The sequence below is a fragment of the Mauremys reevesii genome, linkage group 2, assembly GCF_016161935.1.
Source record: "Mauremys reevesii isolate NIE-2019 linkage group 2, ASM1616193v1, whole genome shotgun sequence".
NCBI lineage: Eukaryota > Metazoa > Chordata > Testudines > Geoemydidae > Mauremys > Mauremys reevesii.
In genome coordinates, this window is record NC_052624.1 from 75,930,513 (window position 1) to 75,955,991 (window position 25,479).

The 25,479-nt window shown below is 41.6% G+C and overlaps 1 protein-coding gene across 8 annotated transcripts in view; it reads right to left on the reverse strand.

Annotated features, from left to right (window-relative positions):
- Positions 1 to 1,906: 1,906 nt before the first annotated feature.
- Positions 1,907 to 25,479, reverse strand: part of TCAIM (T cell activation inhibitor, mitochondrial) — a 58,004-nt gene continuing 34,431 nt past the window's right edge. For all 8 annotated transcript variants that reach the window (XM_039524476.1, XM_039524481.1, XM_039524482.1 and 5 more), the window contains 5 exons: positions 17,067 to 17,164; positions 15,018 to 15,109; positions 11,995 to 12,227; positions 10,759 to 10,890; positions 1,907 to 8,483 (listed from right to left, as the gene is read on the reverse strand). In XM_039524476.1, the coding sequence (XP_039380410.1) occupies positions 8,258 to 8,483; positions 10,759 to 10,890; positions 11,995 to 12,227; positions 15,018 to 15,109; positions 17,067 to 17,164 (781 nt within the window). In that variant the 3' untranslated portion in view covers positions 1,907 to 8,257. The remainder of the gene's footprint in view (positions 8,484 to 10,758; positions 10,891 to 11,994; positions 12,228 to 15,017; positions 15,110 to 17,066; positions 17,165 to 25,479) is intronic.

Consider the following 25,479-nt stretch of genomic DNA (forward strand, 5'->3'; position numbering starts at 1 on the left):
ATGAATCATCATATTCTCTATGCTTCTGGTTCCAGGAAGGGAATTCTTCAGTTACTGCTTAATTAGCAAGATTCCTCAGCCCACCTCTTCAGGGAGGTCACTGGTATCTCATCTCTTACAGTGGGGCTCTAAAATCAATCATGAAGAAAGAACATTAACTTACTAGCAGTAAGTCTAGTTCACTGGACACGGTGCTTTCACAGATATACATTAACCAAAATGGGCCCTGAATACACAGTGTGTCCTGAAGCATTTACAGTCCAATACAGGAACAAACTTTAAAGTAATTGTTTTAGAAGAGATGTGGCATTTATACCTTGAGTCTACAGAATGCTGGGATTTAGGGGTATGCACATGTAACCCCCTTAATGGCCAACTACTGCTCAAAGTATCTGTGACTGTGGCTAGAAACATAACTCTTACAGTTGAGCTCTTGAGTGCCAATATATTCAGAGAAAAAAAGTAACCCATGTTCTTGGTACATTCAATATACAACTGTTTATAAAACCACACTGAATTAGAAAAATGTATCCCTGGAGCATGGCAATTTGATAGGGAGAATAATGTGTAGTAGTTAGATGTGGTATCAAGGAAGTGTCTTGATAATGAACTATATTTATGTTTAGCTAGTAAATGGGTGCCAGATCACAGAACGTGGGTCTACAAAAGCAGACTTGATGAAGCATACCAGGTAATCATTATTGTTTCTAGTAATGAATCCCAGAATGTTTCATTATGTGCTGAAGATACACATGCCTCTAACATTCACTAGCCTGCTGTTGCATGCAAGAAAAACAAACGTATAAAAATGAATCTGACAGAGTAGATGTTTAAAAACAAAACATTACCCAGAAATAATTAAAAAGAAATCAAATGTGGCCAAGTTAAATCTAACTGCCGTTTGTTCTCCAAATCAGCTGTAAATACAGGAGAGGGCGAAGACTAGGTGGTACTAAAACTAAAAAAGAGGGGTTGTTTTCTTATCAAACCTTGTGTCAACTTAAATTTGAGGTTGTGGCTGAAACTATTTCCTTTTGCTCAAGCTATAAAAGGAAATACCTACCACTACTGTTGATCAGTCCCATTCACTCCACCTGTTTAAACCCAAGGTCCATGTCCTTGGTAGTAGTCTGACAGAAACAGGGTTGTGGCAACCCAAGCCACTTGTAACCTACAGTGTGTTAAAGGCCTGGAGTCAGCCAGGTGGTCAATACAGTTCACAGCATGGGCTGAGCTATCTTGGGAGGAGGCAGGGCCAGGAGATTTATTGTAATTTAAAACTGCGGTCTCATGGCAACACATTCTGGGAAGGGTTAGGGTGATAAAATCATGCTTTGAGAAAGAATCCCTCTTACAACACAGCTGTTTCAGCCAACTTAAAAAGTTAGTTCAAAAGATTCTTGTTTTAATAGGTCACTGGAGTTTAGCTTCATGAAATCTAGGCCTTCCTCTATCCTATACCTCTGTTGAAGTTTTATAAATATAGAAAAAACAAACCTATAATTAATGATTTGTCATCCTTTTTAAGGCACATCATCAATAAGAACTCAAACTCTTGATTAACTCAGAGAACTATCATATAGATTTTTTTAATGTCTGATATTGTGAATTTTTAAAACTACGTACAAGTCCAGAGCATCAGATAGGCACTTATTTCTAATCTTACAAATCAAAATACATGGATGAACTCGTTAATCTAACTCTACCTTAAAAATGCACATGCTTGAGATCTGTATATAGTGTAGATTATATAGTTCTAATTTCATAAAAAGGTAGAAAGAGTCCAGAAAATAGTCAAATAAACTCAGGGAAATGAAAGATTACAAGAAAATTTGTGGAATATGAAAGAGAAATATGGAAAAAAAATCCAGAAATAAGTCAAAACATTTAAGTTCCACTAAACAAAAGAATTTTAAAAGATTTTATTGAAGTAAGCAGCTGATGATGCAATCAACCTGACTATTCAGCAATTCAGTACCCCATTAGAGTCTTAGCTAAAATTGAGCACAAAATTATTTATTTGTTATTTAAACAATCACATCAGGAATAAAACATCTGTAAAAACAAACTGCATGACAAGAGCACTTCTCTGTTAGTTCAGAAAAGGATATGCTCTTTCCAACTGTGTCTTTTTAGTGAAAAAAAACAAAAAAAGCTTTCTGCAGAAAACTTTTGGGTACCACAGGGATCAGTTCTTGGCCCTATGCTATTTAACGTTTTTATTAAGAAGAAAACAAAATAATCACTGACAAAGCTTGTAGAGGACACAAAAATTGGGGGCATGGTAAATAATGAAGAGGACAGGTCACTGATACAGAGCACGGTAAGGTAGGCACAAGCAAACAGTATCCACATAATATGGCGAAATGCTAATGTATACATTTAGGAACAAAGAATATAGGCCATACTTCTAGGGTAGGGACTCCATCCTGGGAAACAATGACTCTGAAAAAGATTTTGGGGTTGTGGTGGATTCAGCCAAATACGAGCTGTCAGTGTGATGCTATGGCAAAAAGGGCTAATGCAATACTTGGATGTATAAATATGGGACTCTTGAGTAGGGGTAGAGCGGTTATTTTACCTTTGTATTTGGCATTTGTGCAACCACTGCTGGAATACTGTGACCAGTTCTGGTGTCCATTAATCAATTGGAGGGAGTTCAGAGAAGAGCCCCGAGAATGATTAAAGGATTAGAAAGCATGCCTTATAGAGTGAGAGACTAAAGGAGCTCAAGCTATTTAGCTTACCCAAGAGAAGGTTAGAGGATGGCTTGATTACAGTCTGTAAGCACCCAAATGGGGAACAGATATTTGATAATGGGCTCTTCAATCTAGTAGACAAAAGGTATAACATGATCCAATGGCTGGGAGCTGAAGACAGAAACACAGATGGGAAATCAGGGGTGCTGGAACAGGGCAGGCGGATGGGCCTGTCCTGTCCACTTCTGGCCATGGACCCGGCCCCCTGCCCCTCCTCTTCCTCCTGAGGCCCATCCCCTGGCCAGGTTGGAAGCTGGAGCTCAGCTTGGGGAGCCTGGGCAGCTGTGGGGAGCCACAGATCCTCGACCAGCCCAGGCTAGGGGGGCCTGAGAGCAGCCCCTGGCCCATGTCCCTGCCCTCCGGGCCCCCCTCCCAGGGCCAAGGCAGCTCTTAACCATAGCCCAGCTGCAGGTCTTTGGCCCGAGGCCCTGCCCCCAGGCTGAGCTGGGTCGGGGTAAGAGCCATGCGGGCAGCTGTGAGGAGCTGCAGACCCTCCACCTGCCCTGGGTGGAGAGCTGGGGACTGCTCTCGCACTCCCCCATCCCAGGTAGGTGGAGGGGCCCGGGCTTCCTGGCCCGGCTCCAGCTTCGCTGGGGCAGAAACCCCTTTCCCCTCTTTTAGAAGGAGTCCGTCACCCCTGCTGGAAATAAGACAAATTTTTAGCAGTGAGGGTAATTAACCATTGGAACAATTTCCTTGGGGTGTGGTGGATTCTCCATCACTAGCAATTTTAAAATCAAGAATGGATGTTTTTTTAAAAGATCTGCTCTAGGAATTATTTTGGAGAAGTTCTATGGCCTACAAGAGGTCAGACTAGATGATCACAATGGCCCCTTCTGCTCTTGGAATCTATGAGAAGACTGAGATTCCCAATTTTTAATCTCAACCTTGGAAGAACTAAACCAAGTACTCTCTGTAATATTCAACTATTCAGCTTATGCAAGGAAAGACTGAATTTCTATCTTTCTAAATTTACATTAAACTTTTTGCCATAATTAAACTTTTTCCTTGTCAACTGGGTCAGATATGACTTGGCCTGTAGCATCACCAAAAGTGCACATTTATAAAGAAAAAATTGAGACATTCATTACTACATACATTTACAATTCACACAATCTATAAATATACACATACCCATAAAATCATACAAATATCCTCTTTGTGGACAAATGCTTGCATCTTAGGAGAATGACAAAAAAGTTTTAATTAACAGGCTTTAGTTTCACCTTTTCCTCATAAGAGGAACAGGTTATTTCAGCTACAGTGAACACAATTTAGGCTATGCATCTAATTTACTTTCTACAAGAAAAAGTTATGATGAATTATTAATCCACTTACATTGTTAATCAGCCACCTGTCCTTTATGGGAGAATTTTCCTTTTCTATCCCATCCCCACACACATCTAATATAGACTTGTCTACACAGCTACTTAGCAGCAAGCCAGGGTGCTGAATGCAGAGTGCACTAGCCTGCTGCGCATTAACTGACTGCGTGGACTCTGTTACTGTGCATTAAAAGTATGGAACTTTTAGTGTGCAGTAGCAAGGGCCACAAGGGCAATTAGCACACAGGCTAGTGTGCTGTACATTTCCACCTCATCTTACTGTACACTAAGTAGCCATGTAGAGAAGCCGAGATTCAAAATTGACACTTCAACACCTTCTAAATCGTAAGTGGATACAAAAAACTGTTAGTTCCTGAGAGTAGATCATAGTATGTATAAGCCAAAAGTACAATGACAAGATGGGCAATGGTTTCACAGTTTTCATATACAGCGCTAGGAGTGAAAGAGGCATAGTGAGTAAATATGGGGGGAGAATGTTTTGGATACTGGGGAATGTCTTCACATATCACACCACCAGAATAATGGTTTCAAGTACTTTAAAATGCTAGACATACAATTACCAAAATTAATGCTCCTGTTTGCCAGAGCATGAATATCATACAGCCACAGTTGTACACAGGATTGGAATTATTGCGGGAATTATTCTTTAATAATTAAATGTTTATCAGTTTGTAAAGATTAACAATCTCTTCTGTTTCAGCACCATGTCTTTTCAATTTCCTTTCTAAAGCAACAGTAAAGACTAAACTACTTCTTGAAGTCTGAATGACATGATCTGGAATGTCCTGGTTTGATAATGGATGGCCCACCTCTCAAATCTTTGATCACTGGTTGAGATTCAAGAATTGTTACCCACCTTTCCTACAAATATTTGATTAAGTAGTCAAAATTTCTAAACAAGAGAGAAGAAAAGTCTCAAGTCTCAGCCAATCTGATTATTAAATGTGAAATCAATGAATACTCAAAAATAGAACTGGCTTTGGATTTTTATTATGATTAGTAGTAGTTATTGATCACCACCCTTTTTTCTCATTCCACACAAAAAATAGATGTGAAGAATGCTGAGGGTTGAGTTAGGCAATCTACATTCTGGTATTTCCTAACTTTTGAGTGCTTAATTCTGCAACCTTAATACTGAATTTTCAACAAAGTTTGTGTGTTATTTCCTAGTTTTTTTTAAAAAGAAACTGAAAAAACAAATTCCATAATGTGAAATCATATTGACACCCACATGGGTCACCAATGGGGTTGAAACCTTTAGATTCACCATACGGACCTCTCCCATTTGAGCCAATAGAGGAGCAGGAGTAGGCTGTCATCCTCTACGTGGACCAGTACTAGTGGGGGATGGGACACACACTATGACAAGGGTTTCACAGATGTTTGCTGACAGCAAAGGAATGGCGAGACTCTGCATTCTTGGGTTCTATTCTAGACTCTGAATGGGGAGTCTGGAATAGAACCCAAGCTCCAGTGGGCACAGACCCTCCTTCCCATTTCCCCCAAGCCTGACCCCTTCTGTCCCATCCCTTTCCCTTCAACTTGTCCCGGTCCTGTCTCTTCCTCAGCCCTGGCTCCTTGTGTCAGTCCCATTCTCCTCACCTGGCCACTCCCAGCGTCCATTCCTTAGTCTTCACATCTCAGTCTCCTTGCCCAGCCAATCTGTCTTTCCCCCTGGGCATGCTGTCCCCATCCCCTCTGCTCCCTGGCTCCCCATCTCTTTCCCTCCCCACACCCAGTCTCCATCTCCTCACCCAGCTAGTCCCAGTTCCCCACTCCCTACCCCAACACCTTGCCCAGCCAGGTCCAGTCTCTCCGCACCTAGCTTTTGATTGGTCTCACCCCTCTCCACACTAGCTCCTAGTTTCAATCTCCCTTCTTTGGCTCCTCATCCAATCTCGGTTCCCGTCTCCCACCTAGACTCCTTGTCTCAGGGTCTTCACCCAGCCAGTCCCAGTTCTCCCCTATAGCCAACTCCTTGACAGATGTCTCTCCTTCCAGGTGCCTGCAACATTGGTTCCTAGTCCCTGCCTCATCTTAGTTCCTCATCTGATCTCAATATCTTCCCCTCCCAGCAAACTGGATCCCAGTCCCAGTCTCCTCCTTGCCCAGTCTCTCACTACCAATCAGCTTCTAGTCAGTTACTTCCCCATTCCAGTCCCACTCTCAGAAGACTCCTTGTCCCAACCTACTCCTTTCTCTCTGCTCGGGTCCAGCTTTTGTTCCTTCTACCTTCAAATCAACTGGCTACATCGTCCATACTGCCTTGGTGTGGACTTCAGACAGGGGTGACATTGAGAGCACAGGAGAGACGGGCTCCCTGATCAGTTCTGGTGCCTGGTGCTACCCTGGCCTGAAACAGCTGTTACAAGGAAATTCTGAGCCTTCGTAATCCTGGGCTGCAGCATACTCAGCTGTTCTATGGGGCTGGTGCATGCACAGTCCTGTCACACACAGGAGCCATAAGGGGCTGGAGCATACTCAGTGAGGATGGAATCTTTAGAAGTTTTAGCAGTTAAGCTCTAGCAAGGCTCTACGCTGCATGTGCGAAATGCAATTCTTCAAAGGCTTAAAACTTGGCCAAATTCAAGTGGATTTTCATGGGGATGACAAAAGTCACATCCCTGACACAGAAATCAACCCTCTTGCTCCAAAGCACAGGGGTGCTGAAGCAGTTCAAAGAAGAACAAGAAATATTTAACATAGGCTAAACAATATTTTTTCCTTTGCCTCTTTCTCAGAAATGATGAACTATTTCAGCTGAAGTTTTCCAAAAAATTCAGCCTAAAGCAGACACCTAGCATCAAAAATTTCGGCCCAAATTGTTAAAGTACAGCAAAGTTATAAGCAAGTGAAAACACGATCTTATATTGGGATATGGTGGGCAATCTTAACACCACAAACAATAATATACATAATTTATACATATTTATTTTACAGTATTTTTGCCAGTTCTGAAAGATGAATCCAAGTCCAAAAAATGTTAACTGGCTAGTTCCTTTCAGATGATTTTGCAAGATGTAGAACTCAAACACGGTGTGTATTCTAGTGTGAAATACAGTGAAACAGCAGCTTTTTAATGTGTCTAACATTTACTCAGAAAATAAGCCCTCAATCCTTATCTTACTATATTCGAGTTATCAAGTTTAAATAAAATTCAGTATGTCTGATCCTCAGGGCTGATTGTGAACCTCATACTTACATTAGTGAGCATTTACTGTTATAAGTAGTCAGACAGACACTCACTGACTTCTACCATCCCTAGACTTCATCAGGACTAGTCATGCAAATCAGCGCTCACCAGTGTGAGAAGTTTCACAGTCATGCCCGTAGCTACAGTGTACTTAAACAATTGATGCATCTTATACTCCAGTAACAAATGATTGTAACAATAATGTAGACTGGAGATATATTTACAAAAAAGATGTCATTTTGAAAGTGTAAACACCTACTCCAATGGGCAGATATTGGATTGACATTTAAAATAAACTCCTCTTAAACAAATGTTCAAAGTACTGTTCCTATCTGCATAATAAAAACACTGATGGATTTTTCCTTCTTCTATATTTCTTGTACAGTAAGATATACAGCAATATGTAACTACAGTATTGGAACCAGATACTTAATGATATATGAAGGACTCTAGAATTACTTCTACTGCTTTTGCCACCCCTAAAACTACTCTAACTGGATTAAAAAATTAAGAAATATCTTGTCAATTACCTACTTTAGGCAGTACATAGTGCTTGGCTTTAGAGGTACAATTTCTATGAACTTAACAAAATCCATCCTGGAATATTTATGTATATGAAAAACAAAACAAACCCCTTTTTGTAACCTTTAAATCCAATTCAAAAGTTTTGTTTAACTATCAAAAATGCCCTTTCATTACTCCTTCCCTATGATGGGACTTGTAAAGGAGTATGGAAACCGTACAGAATGTTTATGCATGAACAGGCAATAATGTACATTATTCAGCAAGCTGTCTAGAACTGAAGTTCTACTTTCTGAGCAGCAATTAAAAAGAAAGTTCTTGGATTAGTTAGAATACTGATATCAAAATACACATTTAAATAATTTACTCTAAAAGAAAATAATTAATGTTTATAGCCTCAGAGAAAATAGACAGTTCCTCTGATTATTAAACAGGCCTCAGCTTTTCCAGTTCCAAGGGATACAGAGGTCTCCATCTTGCAACACTGAGTAAAAGTGTGAAATGCAGAGGTGCATGCCTTGCAGGTATGGGAGCGATTCTTCCAGCAGTCGCTTACAACAATCTATCATCTGTGCATGGGAAATACTTGGTTCCTTATACAGCTGTTTCAGAGAAAATTTTTCAGTGGAAGCACTGATTAGCTCTTTTTCCATCACTGTCAACCTAGTATATTTTAAAAAGTTAGAAATTAGTGCTAAATATGAGGACCAAATACAATCATGACATTGGTGCTTGGGCCTTTTTTTTTTTTTTTTTTAAAACGTCCTTGAAAGACAAATATTTATATAGTGTGCATTTAGTTTCAATTTTTTCAAGCATAGATATAGTGTGACCGTTTTGAACATGTAAAAACTAATGTTTTTGTGTACAAATATGCAAACGTTGCGTGTGCAAGTGATTATGTCAAGTTGCATACCTACAAAAGGAGACCAAATTTAAAGAACATTACTGACTCACTTATTTGAAAAGCATTTTGTGGTTATGTGGTCATGAGACTTCATTTTCAAGATAAAAATGTTTGTTCCTTTTTGAGATATTTAGTCAATATTAAGAAACTAGGCTTGAAAGTATAAAAATAATTTCCTCCTGTACCCACCTACCAAACCCTATATTCAGTATTCTGCAGGTGACCTAAAACACTGGATGACATCAAACAAAGAGTAGTGTAGCCACCTCCTCTATTTTAGGTGTTAGTAATATAGTTTACTGTTGCAAGAGAAATACAGAATCCTTAACTCAGGACTTAGCAAATGAAATGATTTTTCAGTTCACCTTAGACAAAAAGGAATAAGAATAGACCAACTGACAAATCCAGCTTCTTTAAAGAAAAAGCTAGTATGTATGTACATTTGAGAATTCTAGTTTTAAAAAGCTGTCATGTAATACAAATCTGTCAGCATTGGTACAGATAAATGAAACAAACTGAGCCATTTCTAAATTCTGTATTGCTAAACACTTTTACATAGCCTATATGGGATGATGTATAGTTCATTTAATACAATCCTAAGGAGAATGCAAAGAAACAGCCCACAGAATCAGAGAACAGAAACCCTTTCTTATTTTTAAAGAAAGTTTCACATGTACTGTGCTTAAGATCCAGATAATAAACATGATACATGTGCAGACTTAGGATGTGTCTACATTATGGAAACTATACCAATATAGCTATGTTACTGTAGCTATGCCAGCATGATCCTATACAGTGCAAGTGCAGTCCACACCAAGAAAGGGTGTTTTTTCACTGATGCGGACCACCTCCCCAAATGATAATAGCTATATTGACAGAAGTACTTTTCCATTGACATAGATGCATCTACACTTTGGGGTAGGTCAGCAGAGCTATGTTGGTAAGGGGTGTACATGGCCTGCTAAACCCAGGGTTGTGAGTTCAATCCTTGAGGGGGCCATTTAGGGATTGGGGCAAAAATCTGTCTGGGGATTGGTCTTGCTTTGAGCAGGGGGTTGGACTAGATGACCTCCTGAGGTCCCTTCCAACTCTGATATTCTATGATTCTATGAATATTGTCTTTCTATTTTTAAGTGTAAGGCAGGTCTTAAAAATTACACATTTATGCCATGATTCTGCATGACTCTGCAACTGGATTAGTGCAGGCAGCCCCGTGCACCTGCCTGGAACTCTGCATGAGCATCAGGGGCAGTCTCCTGCATTGTTCTAGCTGCAGGTTTGGGTCCTTAAAGATCCATTTTAATTGGTTAGATTGGTATTAAAAAATTCTGGGTTCTTATTTTCTTCTGAAGTGCTGATTATACTGCAAGCTCCCAAACAGTGAAGGAAGCTGCATCCTTATGCTGCATTCGGTGCTTGTGATTTCACTAACACAAACTCTGAATTCAGGTCTTACCAAATAAGTAAAAAAGAAGAAAATTTTCAGCTGTTTTAAAACATATTTATTTCTAATTGGAGTCCACATTAAGGATTCAGGGCCATAAAGAGATTTTTAAAACCTTTAAAAAACTTGAATGTACCATAAAATATTTCCATATTTAATAAAGAATGCTCAGTTGTGGAAATTATTAAGTCTCTGCATACTTCAGCAAGATTATTGTAAAATGATCAAGAGAAAGTTTCTTGATCTCTTATAAAAAAATCTCTCATTTTTTAATTAAATATAGCTGCTATGTAAACTGATAAGGAAGTTGTCAGCTGAGCAGCAGTTCATAACAAATGACAGTTGGGTGAGGTAATATATTTTATTGGACCAACTACTGGTTAGAGAGACAAGCTTTCAAGTTGGGTAAAACAGATAGAACACAGTGGCGGGAAAGGTGAGACCCTTTTTTGTAGGGAAAAGTTAACTCTCTTTTATATATCCTCAAAATTCCTGTATTGTTACAGACGTAAAACAAATAATTCAGTAATACAAGAAGTAGAAGAGAAACACAAGAGCTAGTGTACAAACTTGCTGAGAATACTTACTCTTCCTTTCTTTTCAGATTCTCTCTTGCTTGCTGTGCTTTGGTAATAATAAACCACTGAAGGGTTGCTAGATCACACATTGTTGGGATGTTAAAATGCCCAAGTTCATGCAAGTTTGGAGCATACCTATCACTGTAATGAAACATGATGCAAGTCAAAATAGACGTATCTTATCACTTCTTCTTGTACTAAAATATTTGTCATGGATAACAGAATGAGAAATTAAGGATAAAAAAATCCCACCTGATCAATAAGTTCTCAATCATTCTTTGGAAAAGGGTTGAGGCATGGGTACAGAATGTTATTTTAGGTGTTCTGATTTTTTTAAAATTTCAAGAGTGTGGATCAGCAGAAGCAACTCAGTAGATGCATATTAGTTTCCTGCTGCAGACAAAACTATTGACTCACAAAACTCACTTTTTTCAGATAATTTCTCAGAGATTTAAACAAAGATTTAGATTTCAAAGGACTTTCTCCATTAAATTAGCAATTTAAAGATAATTAAAAATTTTACATTTAGCAGTCTTGGCAGAACTCTTACAAAACAACTGCAACTTCATTTCTTGAATCCTGTGTTCAACCTGTCTAACGATCTTACTAGCACAATATGTGGATGTAAAGCTGGCTCTGAAATGAATTCAAGCCAAGTACTCTCTTATCTTACATTATCTTAGTCACATAAACAAAGCCTAAATACATATGCCCTGGGCAGGCACTTCTACCCAGACTGAACTACACTGGCTTATTAGATGCACATACTTGTATCTCTGTGTAACAGCTGTTCTTATGCTTGACAGATTGTTCAATCTAGTCAATGCTCACCGTGCAGATGAGTTTAGAAAGATAAAAATGCTATTCTCACTGGATGTGCACGATTTGCTTCTAGCTAACCACTCTCCAACTCAAGAGAAACAGTTTGGCACAGTTGCACCATTTAGAAACAGATCATATTGATTCCATAACTATAAACAGGATTGCTAGTGCCTAATAAGTTGTAGTGTGTGCATATTGTTTACAGGTTGAGCAGTCTTAATTAACTTGATGCAGGCAGTTAACATTTCCTGAAGCTACATTAAAAATGTAAAATATATTACAACCAACAGGGAATGTGAAAATGCCAAAGGGACAATACTGCAGCAAATGAGACTTTGTAATATTACAAAGAGCAATAATCAGCAGAGAGTGTGTAAAATGACCAAAAAGCTTTATAGAAGCAGCTATCCTGCAGACACTTACCTTTCTAGAATCATTTGCAAGCCACGCAGACTACGAGGATGAAAAGATAGTTTACTGTTAAGCAATCTATTATAGAAAGCATCAAGAGTGGTGTAATACTCTTCAAGAGTTAACAGTGGCTGCAGCTCTTCAATGTATGTTATTTGTATGCCTCCTAGAAGATGACTTATACGGTCCTCCAAAAGCAGCATCTTCTTTTGAAGTTTATAATAGCTAGGCAATCTTTCAAAAATCTGCACACACAAAAATACATTTCCTATAATTACACATAACACGTGATAAAAATCTCTCCAAGAAATTAAGCACTTATTAATTCACAACGGAAGGAACCCTAAAGAAAATGAGGTATCTAACGATGTAAACAGAGAATCTAAATATTACAATTGAAAGTTATGCACTGGGAACACAAACATGATTGGCAGGGCTGAGTGAACAAACAATGTTGTTTTGGGGGGTCTGGGAGGAGAGGAGGGTTACATGGAATCTCTATGTGCATGGTCCATAGTGTACAGCAGAAGTGGTAACAGTAAGGTGTGTGCTTGTGAATGAAGAATTAGAGGGCATGACTGTTAGGGACGTGTGTGTGTGTGTGTGCGTGCGCGTGTGTGTGTGTGTGTGCGCGTCACACACACTGAATACATAGCAACCCTTTTTCACAACTTTTGTGTATTTATATATAAAACAACTTATGACCCCTTGTGTCCCATTATTATACACATTACCATGATATACTAAATGAGATGACTAGTATGACATGGCCTATGAATTATTTGTACTATAGATAAAATAGCACATATACAACATTAATTATACACATTGAAATTCTTCAAGTGTGCACATGCACATGAATGAGAAAGAAAAAGTTTTAGCTGTAGATGTACTGATGTCAACATATACTAGAATTTTATACAGGCATCAGCATACCCTGCTGCAGTGTGATTTGAAGGATCTTTCTCTTCCTTCTGTGCAAAAAGTCTGAGCTATCAGCTTGACTGAATAGAGAATAGTTTCAAAAGAAAAGACCGTGACAAACACTCAGTGGTACTAAAGTGGAAGTACAATCTTGTCTACATACAGATTTGCTCTGGTTTAAAGGAAGGTGTGTTTTTAAACCAATTTAGTTAAATCAGTGCAAGACTGTGTGCACTTTTATTTTGGTTTAGGATTGGTTTAATCATATGAAAGACTCAATTCAACTGGTGAAGTTTGGCTGTAGACAAGACCTTCCAAACAGCAAACGCTGATCAGATAAGAATGAAAGCAGATCTTGTCAACAATGATTATACCTAAGAATGGGGTATTTAGCAATTTCATCAATGTTGCATGATTTCCATCATGAAGAAGTCAAACTGAAAGCTGCAATTTCAATGATAATTTGCAGCAGGTGGTCCAATCTGATTATACAGGTAATGCAGTTGTTACCTTTTGCATATGATGACAAAGCAGGTGACTTCCAAAGTTATTTTAAGTTGTTTTAATTATGCTGCCCAATTTCTCATTAGTTTTAACTACAATATCTCAAAAAAAGAAAGTGAATTTACCTTTCAAGAACTTAAAGACTTTAAATTGCACATTATCCTATACTAGTCTCAAAACATCAGCTTCCTACTCAATTTTTAAAAATACATTTAAGACATTAAATCAGTAGAAACTGTCATTTCTCTTTTTAATTAGACAAGGTGGTAGTTTGGAATCTTAACGTGCAGCTTCTATTAAAAAAAGTGAACATCCAAAGCACCTTCTCTCAAACTATTTCCATTCAATGAGCTTTTGAATGAATTTTGCATTTAATTCCAATTTCTCAATTTACCAAAGATATAAATCATTCATATTAACAAAACAGGAAAGAGAGAGTTAACAGAAACCTCTCACTCCACTGAGCTTACATAGACAAGGAACTAATCATCTGCTACGGAATTTTGTGTTGATTACGGTAGTTGACTACAATGTTAACTGCAGGATGTAAGATAGGAATCTTATGTTCCTGCACCACAGTATTGTAAATTTTCAAACAAGATAACTCACCCACCCACCTCCTCCTTTCTTTTTGAATTTTATCCACATTTAACTCCTTTTATGCAAGTCCTTTAAAAGGAGTGACTTCTCAGGTGACCAAATGCTACTTACTTATGTGGGCCAAGAACTGACAATACTGAACTAAACTCATTGGTGCAAAGACTGATAATTCTGCAGATGCTCTATGTAAATCTCCTCTTCAACGCCTACAATTCATTTAAGTTAACTGTACATTGCTAAATTTAAATTAACTGAAACTATGAAATATATGAAAATCATCTTTGAATGAAGTGACCAATATTTTCAGACATTTCATTAAGTGATATCCTGGTGGTATCTGTGCATTATGTTAAAAGATTACTCTATAGTTCTTTGGAAACTATATATTATTATTAAAAAGATGCCATAGAGTTTGCCACAGCCTGTTTGCAACAACAAACTCCGAAATACAGAAATGTGTAAGTAAAAGGAAACACAAAAAGGGATTCTTTCAATCTAAGGTGGCCAGTTAATGAACAAGATGAAGTGTTGGGTACAGAAAGAGTAGTTTAGTAGAAGTTGCAAAAAGAGTTTGTGATCAACACAGCTTCCACTGAAATAAATAGCAAAACTCCCATTGAGTTCCTAGTAGCACTGTAGTGGGGTTTTTTTGGTTAGTTGAGACATTTTAGGGATAAAGAAATATTTCACCAGTGCGTGATCATGTTGCATTCTAAGTTGTGAAAAAGCCAATTTTATTCACCCTTAGTATTAGAAGAAACTGCAATAAAAACACAACCATAAAGATTATGGTTATTATTAACATCTACTGTAAAGGATTCGGTTTAGAATGCAAGTATCAAGTTACGCTGAACATAGTAACTACATGCATTGCATTAAGTTACTTATCAGTTACCTGTAGCAATTAATATTTTGGTTATAACCCTTTTAAAAATAAGTCATTTATACAAGGCGCCATTAACTAAATTAAGAAAAATATTAACTATCCTATATTGAAATTCTCTTACTTTGATCCAGTGGTGGTGAACATCCATTGTGCCTAGCATGACATGGCCTGTTGCACTCATACCTGAACAGTCCGTGAATACTACTGTGTGTCCTAATAATGAAACAGTTTTTAGTCACTTTCCACAACTATGTTAGCTTAACAATATTATTGCATTTCACCAACAGTAAATCATTTCAGCACAGACAAAAATAAGTAGAAGCTTTACTCCCATCAATTGGAAACTCTCATTCTGAAAGCTTAAATTCAAGGATTTTTCTATACGAAACTTTACCTACTATTTCCCCCGTCCTCGCCCCCCCCCCCCAAGGAAGGCACTTCATTACTGAAAATAAGTTCCCAATGATTCACCCATTTCTAATCCAAAGGATCCTCTTGAAGAGCAGCCATCCCTACCCTTGTGAGTTGATCTGGGGCACTTTGATGACAATACATCTTGATTCCTACATGTATACTTCTCTGAAGGAATGCAAAGAGATGGGGCATTAGGCCCAGGTTCACATGGGCCATAAGAATAAGGGGGTTGTGTATAGGAATCTCATAGGTTCTAAAGCAGGGATGGGCAAACTATGGCTGGCCAGTGGGCTCCACTCCGCACGCTGCCCCCACAGCTCCCATTGGCCGGGAACTGAGGCCAATGGGAGCTGCAGGGCGGTGCCTGTGGATGGGGTGGTGTGAAGCAGAGCTGCCTGGCCGTGCCGCTGTGTAGAAGCTGGAGATGGGACATGCTGCTGCTTCTAGAAGTCGCTTGAGGTAAGCAGATTCCTACACCCCGAGCCACCCTCCTGTGCTTCAACCCTCTGCCCCAGCCCCGATCCCCCTCCCACCCTCTGAACCCCTCAGCCCTAGCCTGGAGCACCCTCCTATACCCCAACCGCCTCATCCGCAGCCCCACCTCAGAGCCTGCACCCCCAGCCATAGCTCTCACTCCCCCTACCCCGTGTCGCAACCCCCTGCCCTGATCCCCATCCTGCACTCCAAACCCCTCGGTCCCAGCCCGGAGCACCCTCTTACAACATCCCAAACCCCTCATCCCCACTCCCACCCCAGAGCTCTCACCTGCGCCCTGCACTCCACCCCACCTGCCCCAGCCTGGAGCCCCCTCCCACACCCTGAACTCATTTAGGCCCATCCATAGCCCTCACCCCCTTCCGCACCTCAATCCCAATTTCATTAGCATTCATGGCTTGCCATACAATTTCTATACCTAAATGTGGCAAGTTTGCCCACACCTGTTCTGAAGTGTCTGCACTCTCATACCTAAATGTTTCTCTGGCAAATAAAGTACAACTCAGTATCTGGAAGCATGGAGTTGACTTGTGTTAAGACTAAAAATCCTGGACCCTGAAGCAAGGGTTAACAGTCTACAAATGCCAAATAGTAGTAATGATAATAATAATAATAATAATAATAATATATATATATATATACACACACATATATGTATACACACACACACACACACACACCATCTATGGCTGCTTATTTACAAGACGTGCACTTTCAGGTATTCAAATACTCAAACCTCTTTTGAGGTATTCATTAAGCATTTGCGTTTAATATGGCTAATATGAATGAATGTCAATTATATAATGTGACTAACAAGAAATGCTAAGAATCATATTTATAATTATATTATGTGATCACTCTGATATGTTGTATGTGACTATTTTTCACTTGTCATTATTAAACATATATAAACAGATATGTATATTTTCTGTAAGATTGATATTATGAATACCTTAAATTGTGAGTTTCTGAATATCTGAAAGTACAGTCTTTAAATGAGTCTATATGAAGACTTCAAGCTGAAATAAGCAAATGCTTTTAAATCCTGATGTTGTAATCAGTTACTAGACAATAGTCAATATTTTAAATAACTATGAAATAAAATCACTTGAATTTTAAACTATGTATCACTGATAATTTCTTAAGTAACTCAGGCAGGTTGTTCTATGCTTTCATGAGGTATACCATAAGATTCATGCTTATCTTTAGATGATTACTGTACCATCACACACACAAAAGAGAAAAGAAATAGGAAATATACCTTTAACGTTCCTCAGTACTTCTGGGCTCTGCTGAGCTAAACGATCTAGACTGTGTAGCTGGCTACAACGATGGGCAATACCCCAGCTTCTTTGCCACCTAAAGAAAAATATACTTGAGAATATCTCACTCAGTCTTATAAAAGGATTTTTTAAAAAATGTAAGACAGTGCCCAAAGTGTGCTAAGAGCTTTACAATAAAGCAGTAATTCATAGCAACAAAAATCACAGTCACTGAAGAGTAATAAATAGCAAATAATCCAACTGGGAATGTGTATAAAGTGGTTTGAGTCATACACTAATCAAATCTCATATATAAACCAATGATTAAGTAATTAAAATGGAAAATGTAGAATTTCTTTTGCAGTGGGTGCCATACTGAAGATGGTGTAGGGGAAAAACAAACTGAAAAAGGCTAAAAACTATATTTGGGTATGCAAAAAGCAGTTATTTGTTTCTCGGGATACTTTCTTTGTATCTTTTTCTATACGCAGAAGGGAGTTCAGTACAAAAGTTTTATTCATAAATTTACTGATTTCTAAGAAGAAGACAAGAGGTTAGGATTGTGAAGTTTATTGCAGCCTCAGCCCTGTTCCTAAAAAGACTTACACATGTACTTTATGCAGTGAGTATATAGGCGCCAATTCCATGCATGCTCCAGGGCTAGAGCACCCCTGGAAAAAAGTTAGTGGGTGCTTAGCACCCTCCGATAGCCAGTGCCTGCCTCCCCCCACACCTCCCCCCAGCGCCTCCCGTCCACTGGCAGCTCTGCCAATCAGCGCCTCTTGCCTCCTGCAATCAGCTGTTTTGTGGCATGCAGGAAGCGCTGAAGGGGAGACAGGAGGAGCAGGGACAAGTCGTGCTCAGAGGAGGGGGTGGAACTGAGTGGGACGAGGCAGGCTGGGAATTTGGGGGAAGGGGTAGGGTGGAAGCAGGGCCAGAGTGGAGGCCTGCGCCTGTGAGTATGTCCATTGATTTCAGCTGGGTTACTCACACAGCATAAAGTTAAGTAGGCGCACTTACTAATAACTAGCCCTTAATTACTCAGTTACACAGGTGCTCGACAGCCAAGCAGGGGGAAAGATTCCTTTCTCTCTTGAATCGTGGAGAGTTCAGCCCAGTATTTAGTTCATATATTGGACTGGTTGATTTGGCTTGCTATTAGGGGAACTACTGTACTGGAATTGAAAGTTTTATGTGCATGTACTATAAGTAACGAAGAAAAACATCTCTAACAAATTTCCTGCATCATATCTTGCAGAAAGCAGAGTCTTAGTTTTTTTTGGCCTGGTCTACACTAGGAGGTTATGTCGAATTTAGCAGCGTTAAATCGAATTAACCCTGCACCCGTCCACACAACGAAGCTATTTAGTTCGACATACAGGACTCTTTAGTTTGATTTCTGTACTCCTCCCTGACGAGGGGAGTAGCGCTAAATTCGACATGGCCATGTCAAATTAGGGTAGGTGTGGATGGAATTCGACGCTAATAGCTCTGGGAGCTATCCCACAGTGCACCACTCTGTTGACGCTCTGGACAGCAGTCCGAGCTCGGATGTTCTGACCAGCCACACAGGAAAAGCCCCGTGAAAATTTGAATTCCTTTTCCTGTCTGGACAGTTTGAATCTCATTTCCTGTTTGGACATCGTGGCGAGCTCAGCAGCACTGGCAACGATGCAGAGCTCTCCAGCAGAGGTGTCCATGCAATCTCAGAATAGAAAGAGGGCCCCAACATGGACTGACTGGGAAGTCTTGGATCTGATCGCTGTGTGGGGCGATGAGTCTGTGCTTTCGGAGCTGCGCTCCAAAAAACGGAATGCGAAGATCTACGAGAAGATCTCCAAAGCCATGACAGAGAGAGGATACAGCCGGGATGCAACGCAGTGCCGCGTGAAAATCAAGGACCTGAGACAAGGCTACCAGAAGACCAAAGCGGCAAACGGACGCTCCGGATCCCAGCCCCAGACTTGCCGTTTCTACGAGGCACTGCATTCCATTCTAGGTGCGGCCGCCACCACTATCCCACCACTGACCGTGGACTCTGAGGATGGGATAGTGTCGACGGCCGGTTCCTCGGAGATGTTCGCGGATGGGGAAGATGAGGAAGGAGATGAGGACGAGGAGGCAGGCGACAGCGCTTACAACGCTGATTTCCCCGACAGCCAGGATCTCTTCATCACCCTCACGGAGATCCCCTACCAACCCTCCCCAGCCGTTATCCCGGACCCTGAATCAGGGGAAGGATCAGTCGGTAAGTGCTTTAAACATGTAAACATTTATTTTTAACAGAACAGGAATATTAACTATGTGAAAAGAAGGTCAATATGTACGGGGATAGAACAGAAATCCTCATGGGAGATCTCCACGAAGCTCTCCTGGAGGTAATTGAAAAGCCTCTGCATGAGGTTCCTGGGGAGAGTGGTCTTATTGCGTCCTCCGTGGTAGCACACTTTTCCGCGCCAGGCTATCAGGTATTCGGGTATCATTGCCTCGACGAGCATGGCGGCATAGGGCCCTGGTTTTTGCTGGCTTTCACGCAACATGCGGTCTTTATCTATGTCACTGATCCTCATCAGGGTGATCTCGCTCATGGTGACCTGCTTTGAATTAGGGGAATGTTAGTATTGGGACTGCTTGCCTGTTCCTTTACATAACTGTAACCGGCGGTTTACAGCCACGTGGTGGAGGCGGGACAGGGGCAGCATACAGGGATCTTTCCCGGGGACAGCCGCGAGGGGGTGGGACAGGGGCAGAGTTCATGCTTTCCGGATTGCCGGCAGCAGGAACTGGCCAACGCTAGGAGCATTGCTTTGACTGTGAAAGGAGGGCACTGCTATAAATTAAGTTTTAAGCAGCCAAAAGTCTACGGCTTACCATGTCTGCCTGCTACACGAATTCTGCTGTCCTGCCCCGCCTGTCTGATCTCCACTGCAAGACCCCAAGCACTGAATGCGAAGGCCGAAAAGTCGACCTTGTCCTGAGTGCGCATGAGATAGGTGCTGTGCATGGTCTTGTTCACAGAGACAGACTAGACTATGTTCATTGTTCGCAAAAATGAATCTTTGTAAGGAATTCACTCCCTTTTTCCCATCACACAGCTGCGACTGTCTCCCGACCTACCCCGGCATCCCCCTCACAGAGGCTGGCGCAGATTAGGCAGCGAAAGAAAAGGACACGGGACGAGATGTTCTCAGAACTTATGGGCTGCTCCCGAGCCGAGGTGGCCCAGCAGACCCAGTGGAGGGAGAACATGTCGCAGTACCAGCGCTCACACAGCGAACGGGAGGACAGGTGGCGGCAGGAAGACCAGCAGGTGACTCAAACGCTGCTTGGACTAATGAGGGAGCAAACGGACACGCTCCGGCGCCTTGTGGATGTTCTGCAGGACCGCAGGCAGGAGGACAGAGCCCCACTGCAGTCTATGTCTAACTGCCCTCCCCCGCCACAAAGTCCCATACCCCCCTCACCCAAAGTACCAAGAAGGAGGGGCGGCAGGGGCCATGAAAACTGTCACTCCACCCCTGCAGAGTACTCAAGTACAAGAAGGCTCTCATTCCCAAAATTTTGATAAGTCCTTTCCTTCCCGCCTCACCCAAGCCCCAATCCCAGTTTCATCCCCTAACTGTCTAGTTGATAATAAAAAATACTTTTCTGTTAATTACTGTTTCCGTCATGTTCTTTTAGAGGAGACTGTTTGAAGGGGGGGGTAGGAGGTTGGTAATTGGACAGGACAGTCACCTTTACCAGGGTACAGATACGGGGGCAGGTTCAGCAGCAGGTCACACACACAGTGCAGTCACTAGGCACCCTGGTCAGTCTGGGAGGTGGTTTTCATGTTCTGTTGGGGGAGGGGCTATGTGACTTTGTGGCCGGGGAGGGCGGTTAGAGATCTTATGCAGCGGTCCTTATCCTGGATCACAGAGCCATGCAGCAGGGGATCTGTAACCATCCTCCCCCGCCACAAAGTCACATAGCCCCCACACACAGAGTCCCGAAAAGGAGGGGTGGCAGGCTCCGTTGAAACAACCAGTCCGCCACTGCGGACCGCTCTAGGAGCAGGAGCCTGTCATTCCTCGAGTTTAGAAGCGGTCTTTACATCACTACACACCCTACCCACCACAGTCTGCGTCCCAGTTTCAACCCTTTACCGCGAAATCAGTAATAAAGAAAACAGTGTTAATTAACAAAGTTCCATGTATTTTATTTTTAAACGTGTGTTGGAAGGGGGGAACAAACTGAACAGTCACAGGTCACGCTGCTCGCTGAGGAACCTAGCTTTCAAAGCCTCCTGGATGCACAGCGCTTCCCGCTGGGCTCTTCTAATCGCACGGCTGTCTGGCTGGGCGTAATCAGCAGCCAGGCTATTTGCCTCAACCTCCTATCCCGCCATAAATGTCTCCCCCTTGCTCTCACAGAGATTGTGGAGCACACAGCAAGCTGCAACAACAATGGGTATATTGGTTTCGCTGAGATCTGAGCGAGTCAGTAAGCTTCTCCATCTCCCCTTGAGACGTCCAAAAGCACACTCCACCACCATTCTGCACTTGCTCAGCCGGAAGTTGAAGAGTTCTTTGTCACTGTCCAGGGCGCCTGTATAGGGCTTCAGGAGCCAGGGCATTAGCGGGTAGGCTGGGTCCCCGAGGATCACTGTAGGCATCTCCACATCCCCAACAGTTATTTTGTGGTCCGGGAAGAAACTACCTTCCTGCAGGCGTCTAAACAGACAAGAGTTCCTGAAAACACGCGCGTCATGAACCTTGCCCGGCCATCCGATGTTGATGTTGGTAAAACGTCCCCTATGGTCCACCAGTGCTTGCAGCACCATTGAAAAGTAGCCCTTTCGGTTAATATACTGGCTGGCCTGGTGGTCCGGTCCCAGGATAGGGATGTGAGTTCCATCTATAGCCCTACCGCAGTTTGGGAATCCCATCGCGGCGAAGCCATCTATGATGACCTGAACGTTTCCCAGGGTCACTACCTTTGAGAGCAGTAGCTCAACGATTGCGTTGGCTACTTGCATCACAGCAACCCCCACGGTAGATCTGCCCACGCCAAAGTGGTTCGCTACTGACCGGTAGCTGTCTGGCATTGCAAGTTTCCAGAGGGCTATGGCCACTCGCTTCTGCATAGTCAGGGCTGCTCGCATCCGGGTGTCCTTGCGCTTCAGGGCAGGGGACAGCAACTCACACAGTTCAAGGAAAGTTCCCTTACGCATCCTAAAGTTTCGCAGCCACTGTGATTCATCCCAGACCTGCAGCACTATGCGGTCCCACCAGTCCGTGCTTGTTTCCTGGGCCCAGAATCGCCGTTCCACAGCATGAACATGACCCATTGCCACCATGATGTCCACGGCGCGGGGTCCCATGCTTTGTGAGAGGTCTGTGCCACTCTCAGACTTCATGTCCTCACCGTGCTGCCGTAGCCTCCTCGCCCGATTTCTCAGCATCTGACTGTGAAAAAGGTGGACGATAAGGTGCGAGGAGTTGACAACGGCCATAACTGCAGCGATGATTGCAGCGGGCTCCATGCTCGCAGTGCTGTGGCGTCCGCGCTGTCACTCACCAGAAAAGTGCGCGAACTGATTGCCCGCCGGCGCTTTCAGGGAGGGAGGGAGGGCGGGAGTGACGGTTGAATGACGACAGTTACCCAAAACCACCCTCGACACATTTTTTCCCCCAGCAGGCATTGGGGGCTCGACCCAGAATTCCAATGGGCAGCGGGGACTGCGGGAACTGTGGGATAGCTGCCCACAGTGCACCGCTTCCAGTGTCGACCCTTGCCCCGTTAGTGTGGACTCACAAAGTCGAATTACTGTCCTTAGTGTGGATACACACATTCGACTTTGTAATATCGGTTCCACAAATTCGATTTAAGTAGAATCGAACTACTCTGGTAGACATACCCTTTGAATGTCCAGCCAGAGTAAGTTATCCATTCATAAAAACATAACAGCGGCCATACTGGGTCAGACCAAAGGTCCATCTAGCCCAATATCCTGTCTTCCAACAGTGGCCAATGCCAGGTGCCCCAAAGGGAAAGAACAGAACAGGTAATCATCAAGTGATCCATCCTCTGTTGCCCATTCCCAGCTTCTGGCAAACAGAGGCTAGGGATACCATCCCTGATTATCCTGGCTAATAGCCATTGATGGACCTATCCTCCATTAATTTATCTAGTTCTTTTTTGAAACCTATTATAGTCTTGGCTTTCACAACATCCTCTGGCAAGGAGTTCCATAGGTTGTCTGTGCATTGTGTGAAAAAAATACTTCCTTTTGTTTGTTTAAAACCTGATGCCTATTAATTTCATTTGGTGGCCTCTAGTTCTTATGTTATGAGGAGTAAATAACACTTCCTTATTCACTTTCTCCACACCAGTCATGATTTTATAGACTTCATGTACAGATTTCATATGCCGTTAGTTGTCTTTATTCCAAGCTGAAAAGTCCCAGTCTTATTAATCTCTCCTCATATGGCAGCCATTCCATACCCCTTATTTTTGTTGCCCTTTTCAAAGCTGTATTCATATAAATGTTTATGATTTACAATATTTAATTAAGAGACATTAGGATAACTTTTGCTGCTATCAAAATGTGCCTATAATTAAACCCACAAAAATACATTAACTTTAATTCACCTTCTGTTCAGGTATTACAGCATGTGTATATTAAAAAAAAATCATTCACAATTTTGAGATCCCCTCAACACTGACACAGAACAGGCAAGTTAAGGATAATGTTTCAGATAGTTATTAAACTCTAAGGTTTCTTGGTCACTATACCCTCCACATTACGTTAACACAGTTTACAGTTATGGGCCAGATCTTCAGCTTTCCCAGGTCCCTTTTCAGTGTACTTAAAACTGCCTCAAACATAAAACTGACTGTTACCACAGAATAGGACGTGAATAGGATGTGAGCATCCTATTCAGTTAGCATAAAGCCAGCGTAGCAATTCAGCATCGGGGGACAGAGGGATGGTACCATGCAAGAGCCCTAATGGGACAACTACAGCAGGCATAACTCAGATCAGCCTAAGAGCTACTCCATGTTACACTTTGAGGCTGCTTTGACCCTCAGTAGCTCCAGGATTGGGGACACAAAAAAGGTGGGTGGCTTAGACCCTGCACCCTCTGCTCAAATGTCCCAAGCATAAGCTTGGAATGGCTGAGGATCTAGCCCATTATTTACTTTTAAAGCCTCCAACCGTATTAACATTGACCTATAAGAGGTGGAAGTAGCAGTTTCCCATTAAGATTCAATTACTTCTCAGTTAGAAAAAATTCTGAACAGGAAGCATTTTCTTGTAAAAATTTTTTCATTAAAATGTTAACTTTCCACAAAATGTAACAATATAGTATTACAGTATTTTGATAACAGACTATGAAAGAAAAATTAAAAACCACAAACAAGCAATTTTATTCAATGTTCAGAAAGATTCCATCAACTTGTTTTGACTTGGTTTTACTATGCAGTGAGGATTTCATAGAAGAGCTAGTCTTAGGAACTAACCTTGGATCAAGTGATCATGAGCTGATTATCCTTCCATTTAATTTAAACTTAATCAAAATCAGCTCGTTAACTATGACCTTTTATTTCAAAAGTGCAGACTTTGGGAAAATAAGGGAATTAGTTAAAGAAGTCAACTGAAAAGTTCAAGGACTTAAATGTGGAGGAGGCTTGGAATTTCTTCAAAATCAACTTCTAACAGAGCATTCTGAGTTATGAGTTGATTCAGCACCCTGTCACTCAAATCCTCACCAGTATACATTAATTGGGACCTGACTGAAAGACAAGTAGTTGGCAGAGCATGCCAATTAATTGAGTAAAGATACAGCTCAGGGGCTAATCGGGTGGAAGAAACCCCTGCAGCTGGGACTATATAAGCAGACAGGAAGGAAGTGCTAGGGTGGAGTGTTGGGAGCCTGAAGGAAGGCAGGAGTAGACAGGACTGGCTGCTCTTAATACTCCGCTGTTTCCCCAGAAGCAAGTGAGGAAGCTGGCTACTGACTGTAAGCAGTATGTAAATAACGCTCCAGGCTGTGGCCTTTTGAAGGAATATAAAGCACAGTGGTGTTTAAGATGATTTGGAGTTGTGGTGGTCAATCGCTGAGGCTGGAAATGACTGTCAGGAGACTGCCCTATGACACAACTATACAAAAGTTATCTGAAATTTGCATCCCAAGCAAAGAAAAAAAGCTTGTAGGGAAAAGCTCCACACCAGCTGGAAGAATAGCAACCTCAAAAAGATTATTAGGAGTAAGCTGAAAGTTTATAAGGAATGGAAAAAAAGGGTTGATCAATAAAGAAAGCTACATCTGGAGGTTAGAAAAATCTAAGAATTGTTAGAATTGTTAAAAATCAAGATGAATTAACTCTTGCAAAGGGAATTAAAATAATCTTTTTAGTTTATATAAA